Source organism: Gekko japonicus, unplaced genomic scaffold (assembly GCF_001447785.1).
Source record: "Gekko japonicus isolate JY-2015 unplaced genomic scaffold, Gekko_japonicus_V1.1 scaffold2739, whole genome shotgun sequence".
In the NCBI taxonomy this organism is placed as follows: Eukaryota; Metazoa; Chordata; class Lepidosauria; order Squamata; family Gekkonidae; genus Gekko; species Gekko japonicus.
In genome coordinates, this window is record NW_015170356.1 from 89,376 (window position 1) to 99,988 (window position 10,613).

Sequence of the window (10,613 nt, forward strand, 5' to 3'; positions counted from 1 at the left end):
CCACCGAGGACCCGCTCTGACTGTCAGGAAGTTCTTTCTAATACTTAGCCGAAAACTCTTCTGATTTCATTTCAACCCCTTGGTTCTGGCCCGACCTTCTGGGGCCACAGAAAAGAGTTTGTCTGCTTTCGTCTCTGCAGAGGCTGCCAAACGCTTTCCAAAGATTACAGGTGGCTGTCGAGTCTCCCCCCCCCACTCCCCCTCCCGCGCCCCCCACTGTTGGCCCTTACATCAGAAACGAAGGCATCATCAAGCCTAAAAACCTTTTAAGTACATCAAAACCAACCAAGCTGCCTTACTCTGAGGTCGACCGTCTGTCTCAGCTGGCAGAAGCTTTCAAGGATTTCAAGAAGACCACTGTCTTTTGTACACACGGAGCGGCCTTCTGCCGAATCAGACCATCTGTCCGTCAAGGTCGGTTCTGTCTGCTCAGACTGGCAGCGGCTCTCCAGGGTCTCAGGCGGAGGTCTTTCACATCACCTGCTGCCTGGTCTTTTTAACTGGAGATGCCGAGGATTGAACCTGGGACCCTCTGCATGCCAAGCAGAGGCTCTGCCACTGAGCCACAGCCCCTGTCTCTGTCTCTCCAGGGTCTCAGGCAGAAGGTCTTTCCCATCACCTCCTGCCTGGTCCTTTTTAGCTGGGGATGCCGGGGATTGAACCTGGGACCCTCTGCATGCCAAGCAGATGCTCTGCCACTGAGCCACAGCTCCTGTCTCTGTCTCTCCAAGGTCTCAGGCAGAGGTCTTTCCCATCACGTATTGCCTGTTCCTTTTAACTGGGGGTGCCAGGGATTGAACCTGGGACCTTCTGCCTGCCAAGCAGAGGCTCTGCCACTGAGCCATGGCCCCTGTCCAGTGTTCCCTCTAAACTCAGTTAGCGTGAGCCAGCTCACAGTTTTTTAGCCTCCAGCTCACACATTTTTGTCTTAGCTCAGGAAGGATGGCTCCAGAGCAAACTAATTTATGCTATAGCCAAATCTCTTGCTCACAACGTTAAGGTCAGTAGCTCACAAAGTAGAATTTTTGCTCACAAGACTCCACAGCTTAGAGGGAGCACTGCCCCTGTCTATGCCTCTCTAGGGTCTCAGGCATCTACTGCCTGGTCCTTTTAACGGGAGATGCCAGGGATTCAACTTGGGACCTTCTGCATGCCAAGCAGATGCTCTGCCACTGAGCCACAGCCCCTGTCTATCTCTCTCCAGGGTCTCAGGCAGAGGTCTTTCCCATCATCTACTGCCTGGTCCTTTTAATTGGAGATGCCAAGGATGGAACCTGGGACCTTCTGCATGCCAAGCAGAGGCTCTGCCACTGAGCCACGGCCCCTCCCCACAGGTTCTGTTGCTGCGCTTCAGCAATGCCACTTCAATCCTGCTGTTCCCCTTGGTCCACGGATCCCAATGCAGAGGGTTGCAGGTGCCGTGACTTCCCTTCCCTTCCCTTCCTGAACTGGTCCGTCAGATGCTGTCAAAGCGGCAGTGATCTTGTCAGCAGAGGGCCTGTTTAGGCCGCTGTGCGAGAGGCAGATGTTACAACTGATTAAGGAGGCAAATAGTCTTTCACTGGCAGAAGCTGACGTGAGGCATACCCTGTGCCCCGGGCCGATTCTCCTGGGGGACATACTTTACATGAGGGATGCCTTTGGGGGGGAAGGCTTGTAGGTTGTCAGCTCGCCTGATGTTTGCGTCAATCAGAGCTTGCCAGCTGCCCTGGTTGCTGGGGGGGGGGGGAGCTGTATATACTGGTCTGAATCTTCCCAGTCTCCATGGAACACCAGAAGAGCCCTGCTGGATCAGATCTGTAGTCCCATCTAGTCTAGCATCCCGTCTCACACAGTGGCCAGACAGTTATTAGAGAGGACCAGCAACAGGGCAGAGACGCCGAGGCCTTCCCCTGATAAGAACCTCAGAAGAGCCCTGCTGGATCAGACCAGTGAGGGCCCCTCTAGTCCAGCTCCTAGTCTCACACAGTGGCCAACCAGTTCCTCTGGAGGGCCCACAACAGGGCAGAGAGCCCGGGGCCTTTCCCTGATGAGAACATCAGAAGAGCCCTGCTGGATCAGATCTGTAGTCCCATCTAGTCTAGCATCCCGTCTCACACAGTGGCCAACCAGTTCCTCTGGAGGGCCCACAACAGGGCAGAGAGCCCGGGGCCTTTCCCTGATGAGAACATCAGAAGAGCCCTGCTGGATCAGATCTGTAGTCCCATCTAGTCTAGCATCCCGTCTCACACAGTGGCCAACCAGTTCCTCTGGAGGGCCCACAACAGGGCAGAGAGCCCGGGGCCTTTCCCTGATGAGAACATCAGAAGAGCCCTGCTGGATCAGATCAGTGAGGGTCCATCTAGTCCAGCCTCCTGTCTCACACAGGGGCCAGCCAGTTGCTCTGGGCAGCCAACAACAGGGCAAAGAGGTTGAGGCCTACTTCTGAGGTTGCCACCTGTTGCGCCGTCATTCAGAGGTGTGCTGCCTCTGAACGTGGAGGTTCTTTTTAGTCATCTTGGTTAGTAGCCGCTGTTAGGCCTTTCTTCCAAAAATTTGTCTGATTCCCTTTTAAAGCCGTTTATGGACATAGGCTTCACTACGTCCACTGTGGGGGGAACTGTGGGATTTAGGAGTACTTCCTTTTGTCCGTCCTGACGTTCTTATGTTACTCGACTCGGCCCCCTTCTCCCCGTGGCCAGGCTGGAAGTCAACCCTCCCCGTCCTGTGGAATCTGAAAGCAGAGAGTATCTTTTCCTCAGAAAAAAAACCCAACATTTGTAATAGGCTTCTCCTGAATGGCAGCCATTTGGAATACGCCTTGCCCAAAGGGTGGCCATTTTGTGGTGGCACTCACAAACCTTTCTTAACATTCTTAAATTGGTCATTGGCTGAACAAGGCAGGGGACTGCTGGTCTGGCCAGACATAGCTGGAGAGGGGATGGAGTTGTGTTCAGTAATTTTAAGAATTCTGAGCGTATAACCTGAAGTGAGTGGATGGGTATTCCACATGTGGGCTCAGGTCCCACACACCGTTGTCACTAAGGTTGGAACAGAAGTGATGTCATGACACTCTAGGAATTTCACAATCATGTATCCTGATGTCACTTCCTGTTTCGAAAGAGGAGATCATGTCTCGTCTCCCCCCTCCCCCCAATGCTCCGGGGGATTACCATTGCAAATGCTGGGACATTTCAGGGCAGCACCTGACATGGGTGGATTTTGGGGGGAATGCGAGGTTACCTGTGGAAAATTGATGGTCGTGACGTTCTCGCAGTACCCAGTCTCTGTGGTGTTTGCCATAGTCCTAGAGCGTCACCATGGACACCTTCCATTTTGGAAGCCAGTTTGGTGTAGCCAAGCCAGTTTGGTGTAGTGGTTAAATGTGCGGACTCTAATCTGGGAGAACCGGGTTTGATTCCCCACTCCTCCACTTGCACCTGCTGATGTGACCTTGGGTCAGTCACAAGCTCTGGCACAGCTGTCCTTGAAAAAGAGCAGTTTGTGTCAGAGTTCTCTCAGCCCCACCTACCTCACAGGGTGTCTGTTGTGGGGAGGGGAAGGGAAAGGAGTTTGTAAGCCGCTCTGAGACTCCAAGTGAAGGGCGGGGTATAAATCCAATCCCCTCCTCCTCCTCCTCTTTTTCTTCTTTATCTCCTGCCATTGAAATGATCGAGAGTGGGGGATTGAGAGCAGTGGCGGGAGATTTCTCGCTGCCACCAGGCAAATGGTAAGCCTAGCTTCGTACAAAATGCTTTGTGTACCTGTGGCCAACATGATATTGTGAGAATCTTAATGTTCATTTGAAGGGACAGCTGTCTCCAAATCCCGTTGACAGACGTCCTCGGCTACTTTCCCCCAAACCGGGAACTTCCTTCTTGGAGTCTAACCAGAGTTTTAGCTTGAGTGCTGTTATGTTTTCCATGGGCCGGGTGGCTGGCTTAGTCATGTGGTAGTTTGCCAATGTGGCACATTTTCTGGTTTTATAGCATTTAATACTTCATCCAGACTCTTTTCTCTCCCCCTCTCTTTGGGTTTCCTTAGTAGTCTTCCTGAGCCTCTGGCCCTGGCTAGGAAACAGCACCTAATAAACATGCCTGCATGCTAGAGATCAGCCGTCAGAGGAGCACGGAGGCACGGAGGCAACACAGCATTTAAAATAGCACAAAATTATCTCGCAAAATCACCATGGAGGAAACAGCAGCGCGGCAGAAGGCCGTAATTACTGCAAAGCTCCTCCCGGGAGAGACAGGAAATGTCATTTCCTACTAAGCCTGGGTATTTAAGAGCATCACAGGTGTGTTGGCTGATAACACTCGCAAGGGGAGTTGGGGGAAAGGGCCCACTCAAGAAGCTTGTCAGGAGGAATAACAGCATCTGTCTCTCGCGAGCGGCCTGTCGACTGGCACGTAGAAAGCCGGGTGATTGGCATCCCCTTTCGAGAGCCTCTTTTCTGTTTCTCGGTGTCTTTGTTTAAAGAGCCAGTTTTGGTGTAGTGGTTAAGTGCGCGTACTCTAATCTGGGAGAACCGGGTTTTATTCCCCATTCCTCCATTTGCAGCTGCTGGATGACCTTGGGCAAGCCATAGTTCTGTCAGAGCTGTCCTTGAAAGAGCAGTTGTCAGAGCTTTCTCAACTCCTCCTCCTCCTCCTTCTTGAAACATGCTGTCCTTTTGTCCTCCACAACAGGAGCCAGCAAGAACTGAGACTAGGGGAACCTGCCCCCTGCTTTGGTTAATTCCCATATCTATTGGAAATCTTGGCCCTCCCAACTGTCCCAAATAAGAGCCATTCTATATCTGCACTGTCTCACATTGTGGATGGTTTCGTGGTGCTCGCCACAGAATCCTCTGCTCACCCATGAGCATTGTTCCTTTTCGGGCCCTCTGGGAGGTTGAGACACTGAGTGGCCGTCCCAGGCCTCTGCCCGGCACTGCCCCACTGTCCCGAGCAATGCTCCCTCTAAGCTGGTGGAGTCTTGTGAGCAAAAGTTCTACTTTTTGAGCTACTGGCATTAAAAGTTGTGAGCCAGCGATTTGGCTACTGCATAAATTAGTTTGCTCCGGGGCCATCCTTCCTGAGCGAAGACAAAAATGTGTGAGCCGGAGGCTAAAAAACTGTAAGCTAGCTCACACTCACTCAGCTCAGAGGGAACACTGTTCCCAAGTCCACCTGACTCACAAGGGGGTTTCTTGCTTCCCTCTTCAGATCTACACTGCCACCAGCTGGTTGATTACAGTATTTCCCACTATTTCCAGTATTACATGTCCTGCTATTTCCAGTATTACAGTATTTCCTGGTTGATTACAGTATTTCTATCCTGTCTTGAGCCCATTTGTGGGAAGGGTGGGATAGAAATTGAACCAAACAAATGAATAAATAAGTGGGCCAGTTCTCCTGACACTGCATCCATTTTAATGTTTACAGCCTCCACCTGTTTCCTGCATCTCATTCTCACTCTGGTTAGCTACCACAGGGATGGTTTACCACACTTGCATGCTCTGGGGATCTACTTAAGAACATCAGAAGAGCCCTGATGGATCAGACCAATGATCCATCTAGTTCAGCATGCTGTCTCACACAGTGGCCAACCAGTTCCTCTCCACTTCATCTAGTGGTGTATGAATTGACTACCTCCCTTCCCCAGCACCCTTTTAGTAATGTGTGGGCCTTATCATCTTTATGGGGGGGGGACTTCTAGCACGTAAAATCAGAACAAATTTATTGAAAAGAAAAATTCCCCACACATCATTTGCACAGCAGTGGATTGAGCAAGGGTATAAAGTAGAGGTGCATACGTGCAATCTTCTGCCCCTTTGCATATCCCCACTGTTGTTATTCTAGGGCCAGGCACACCTAAATTCATAAATAGGAAGGGAAATATAATGGCACTATTTTAGAATATGCTAATTATTGCCAGTCTTACGTGAAATTGCAGGATCCAAAGACATTTTAAATAAAAGCAGGCATCCAGGTTTTTTCCGCTGAATTTTTGACAATGCAACAAAACCTGATTGGGTTTTTTGTTTGGACAGCGTGACTTCAGTTGTGGCTTCAATATTTATTGAAGACTATAATCCCCATTATGCACTCAAGGTAGAATCTCATAAGAGAAGGAGAGAGAGCACTGCTGAGATCTTTCCTTCACCGCTGGTTACCTTGAAAACAACACATCCCACATCATGCTTAGCTGTTTCACATCGTATTTGCTTCACACAGCACTCTAGTTCTGACTGTGTTCTTTCCTGTCTCTTCTTTACCTTGAAAAGAAACGGGGGGGAGGGGTTACAGCAGGCAAATGAAATGACTCAGAGCATTCATCAGGTTTCCTGAGATGTCTGATGCTTGTTTAAAATAAATAAGAGACACGACTGAGCTTGAAGTCTTCCAAAGTAGTGATGCAAGTCTTTTCTAGTTGATAATGCCATTTATATATTTATTTATTTATTATTGGACTTCTAGCCTGCCCTATCCCACAAGCAGGCAAAGGGCAAGTTACATCAATATACACAGGGGTCGTTTCGTAGAAAAAGAGGTGCAGGAGCTCATTAGCATAACTCATTAGCATAACGTATTTGCATGTGCCACACCCCCTGACATCACTGAAAGTGTGTCAGAAGGCAACACCCACCGCTCAGGCTCCACTGGACTGTTTTGGATTGCTAGCTATTGGGGGGGGAACGTGCAGATCTGCCCTCACAGAGGAGGGAGAGCTTGTACCTGAATAAAACTTGGTCTTAAAGGTGCCACTGGACTGTTTTGGACCGGGGGGGGGGGGGCTCTGCCGCACACGTACCTGGCTGCTTCTTGCTCTGACTGAGGGCTCCTGGGAGCAGGGGGTGGGGCTTGTTGCATGTGCCTGCCCCCTGGGCTCTTTACTGCCGGAGCTCCGCTCCTGTGCGCTCCTGCAGGAAATGACCCCTGACAGGGTATAAATCCAATCTCCTCCTCCTCCTCTCTCTGTCTCCTCCTTTATACTTCAGGTTTTTATATAACAGAATGGGATACTGGAGCAACTGGTCCGTTCCGATGCTGGTTACGACAGCTGCCGGTTTCCTTTCGAGGACTGCCCTCAGCCCCAAAACATCTCATCGTCCAAAATGTCTTACCGTTAACAGCTTTGCTCAGGTCTTGCAAATCGAAGGCCGTGGTAGACGCAGTTCCCCCCCTTCCTGCTACTCAGTTTCTTGAGAGCAGGGGATTGGGGCTGAGGGCAGTCCTAGAAAGAGCTCTCTCAGCCCCGCCTACCTCGCAGAGTGTCTATTGTGGGGAGGGGAAGGGAAAGGAGATTTGTAAGCCGCTCTGAGACTCCTTCGGATAGTGAAGGGCTGAGTATAAATCCAATCTCCTCCTCCTCCTCCTTCTTCCTTCTCCTCCTTCCAAGCCTTTCCCTTCCTCTCCCCACAACAGTCCACCTTGTGAGGCAGGTGGGGCTGAGAGAGTTCTGAGAGAACGGTGACTGGCCCAAGGTCACCCAGCAGGCTTCACACAGAGGAGGAGTGGGGAATCAAACCCGGCTCTCCAGTTTAGAGCCCGCCGCTCCTAACCACCACACCACCCTGGCTCTCGCACAAGGTTGTGTTGGCGGGGTTGCAAATTCATCCACCTCGGCTACCCTGTGACCTCACCAGGACATGCGGCGACCCGCCCTGCTACGGCGTCGGCATCCCGCCCCCTGCCCCCGTACTTTCCAGGTCCCCTCACCCCCATTCTGGTGGCATCCTATTCCAAGGCTTCGGTCGTCCTCATCGAAGTCCAGAAATGTACTTGTTGCTACGTTTCTGGTCTCCGCTTTTCACATTCTCCCGATATGCCTCCCAGCGGTCTGATCTGATCCTTACACGGCGGCACACTGGTGTTCTTCCTCCTTAGTACACCCCAGCTTTAGTAAGGCTTAATAGGAAGTGTGACTCTATTTAAATGCAAATTTGACATTTCCAGCCCTGAGCAGGTAGGGTGGTGTTTGCAGCACTGATTTATAGGGACGGGGCCTCGATATTTACCTTCTAATGCTTCTGAGCTCTCTTGGGCACGTTCGTGTTCATAGCTGGGATTCTTGTTCGGGGCTAGAATGCTTTTTGCCCCACAACCGTGACTGGTACCTGACAAAAACCCCTTGGGTCTCTAGCCCTAAGAGCAGGGGACATTTTGTAGAAAAAGAGGTGCAGGCGCTCATTAGCATAACTCATTAGCATAACTCATTTGCATATGCCATACCCCCTGACATCACTGGAAGTGTGTCAGAAGGCAACACCCACCGCTCAGGCTCCACTGGACTGTTTTGGATTGCTAGCTATTGGGGTGGGGGGAACGTGCAGATCTGCCCTCACAGAGGAGGGAGAGCTTGTACCTGAATAAAACTTGGTCTTAAAGGTGCCACTGGACTGTTTTGGACCAGGGGGACGGGGGGAGCTCTGCAACTCACCTGGCTGCTTCTTGCTCTGACTGAGGTCTGCTGGGAGCAGGGGGTGGGGCTTGTTGCATGTGCCCGCCCCCTTGGCTCTTTACTGGCAGAGCTTCGCTCCTGTGCGCTCCTGCAGGAAATGACCCCTGGCGGGGTATAAATCCAATCTCCTCCTCTCTCTGTCTCCTCCTTTATCCTTCAGGTTTTTATATAACAGAATGGGATACTGGAGCGACTGGTCCGTTCCGATACTGGTTACGACAGCTGCCGGTTTCACGTATATCACGGCCTTGTTGGTAAGTTGAGGAGGAAAAGAAAAGGTTCTCTCCCCCCCCCCCCCCCCCCCCTGCTGAAATGCTGCCTGTTGGCCATGTGGGAATCGGGAAAGGGAGTGCTGTCGATTCTGCTGACGCAGGACAGTCTCTCTTGTACGGCTGTCGAGAGGTTTTGAAGCTGGTAACTAGTTTTGAACAAGGGCCGTATTCTGATTTCAGCTATAAAGACTCTGCCCATTTGCTCTAATGCAGTGATGGCAAACCTTTTAGAGACCGAGTGCCCAAACTGTGACCCAAAACCCACTTATTTATCGCAAAGTGCCAACACGGCAATTTAACCTAAATACTGAGGTTTTACTTTAGAAAAAACAACTCATACATTAACTTAAGATGATCCAAACAAAGTAAGGAAAGCAATCCCAAATGCTTTCATTGACTTAAAATTATTTGGCAGGGAATTCAACACTTTAATGATGGTCTGGGCCTGGCTGGGGCGATGGCACGCGTGCCCACAGAGAGGGCTCTGAGTGCCACCCGTATTCTGATTTCAGCTATAAAGACTCTGCCCATTTGCTCTAAGGTGACTTAAGACCAGAGCAAAGGCCTCTGTCACCCAGAATGGAGGCTTTGGCAAATCTCCCTCCTTTGGTGTGTGGCACTTTAATTCCCCCCCCCCATCTGAATAGCAACAAAAGCTCTGCCTGTTTCTTCTTCCTAGACCTGTTTGTCAGAAGATTTGTGCAGAATTTATGTTGCTGTTTACATTAGGGCTTCAAGAGCCCTTTGGCCACGTCTCCAGAGCTCGTAGGCCATATCTCTGTCCACAGGTGTCCAGGCATCCAACATGTGTAATAAAAGGGAGTGGGTATCTTTTGGTGAAGGTGGTTAAGTGCACCAGTTTGATGTAGTGGTTAAGTGCGTGGACTCTAATCTGGGAGAACCGGGTTTGATTCCCCACTCCTCCACATGCAGCTGCTGGATGACCTTGGGCAAGCCATAGTTCTGTCTGAGCTGTTCTCTCAAAGACAGTTCTGGAAAGAGCTCTCTCAGCCCCACCTACCTCACAGGGAGGGGAAGGGAAAGGAGTTTATAAGCCGCTCTGAGACTCTGAGTGAAGGGCAGGATATAAATCCAGTCTCCTCCTCCTCCTCCTTCTCCTAGAGTCAGAGTGATACTGCTCTGAGCCCATGCTGGAAGGGCGGGATACAAATTTAATAAATAAATAAATACTGGGGGTCAGAGAAGTCGCTTCTGGAGCTTGATTGGATTTCCAGTTGCCTTTTACTAATTTATGGAAACTGGATCTGCCCCCTTTCACCCCAGAGTAAAAGGAAACTGCAAAGGGAAATCAAAGAGAAAAGAGAGAGAATAAGAGGGCTTCAGTGGCTATTGCCTAGCGGATTTTGGAGAAAGGGATTCCCACTCCCCATAACTTTTCAGGTTCTCGCTGGTGTAGCAATGCTTTCTGTCTTGGGTGTGCCTCTTGGCTTCTCAGTCAGCTACCTTAGGTGTCCCTTTCCTGACAACCCCCCCTCCCCCTCAGAAAGCCTTCACGGAGGACAGCTCGCATTGAGGATTTTTTTGTATGACCTTTTTGCAAAACTGAGCGGTCCAGGAATATCAGAGACATCGCTCGCTGGCAGAAGCTCTTGCTTTGTGAAGGATGGGCCTATCAGTGGCCATTAGGCGACTCAGTGGAGATGAGCTTCCATATGCAGAGGCAGTATACCCCTGAATAGCTGACATTTGAAAACAACAGGGGAAGGGGATTGGTCCTGTGTGCTGCCAGTGAGCTTCCCAGAGGCCCAGGGACTTAAGAAGAACCCTGCTGCATCAGACCAGTTGTCCATCCAGTCCAACACCCTGGGGAATTTCACATTACCTAGTTTCTCCCGGTTTCAAGCCGGGAGTCTTCCGTTTTCAGTTGAACCGGAACAGGGCTGCCGTTTCACACAC

At 50.7% G+C, this 10,613-nt stretch overlaps 1 protein-coding gene across 2 annotated transcripts in view; it reads left to right on the forward strand.

Annotated features, from left to right (window-relative positions):
• The window catches only part of GDPD5 (glycerophosphodiester phosphodiesterase domain containing 5), a 141,449-nt gene that overhangs the window by 53,168 nt on the left and 77,668 nt on the right, over positions 1-10,613 (forward strand). For both annotated transcript variants that reach the window (XM_015418211.1, XM_015418212.1), the window contains exon 3: positions 8,585-8,678. In XM_015418211.1, coding sequence (XP_015273697.1) covers positions 8,585-8,678 — 94 coding nt within the window. The remainder of the gene's footprint in view (positions 1-8,584; positions 8,679-10,613) is intronic.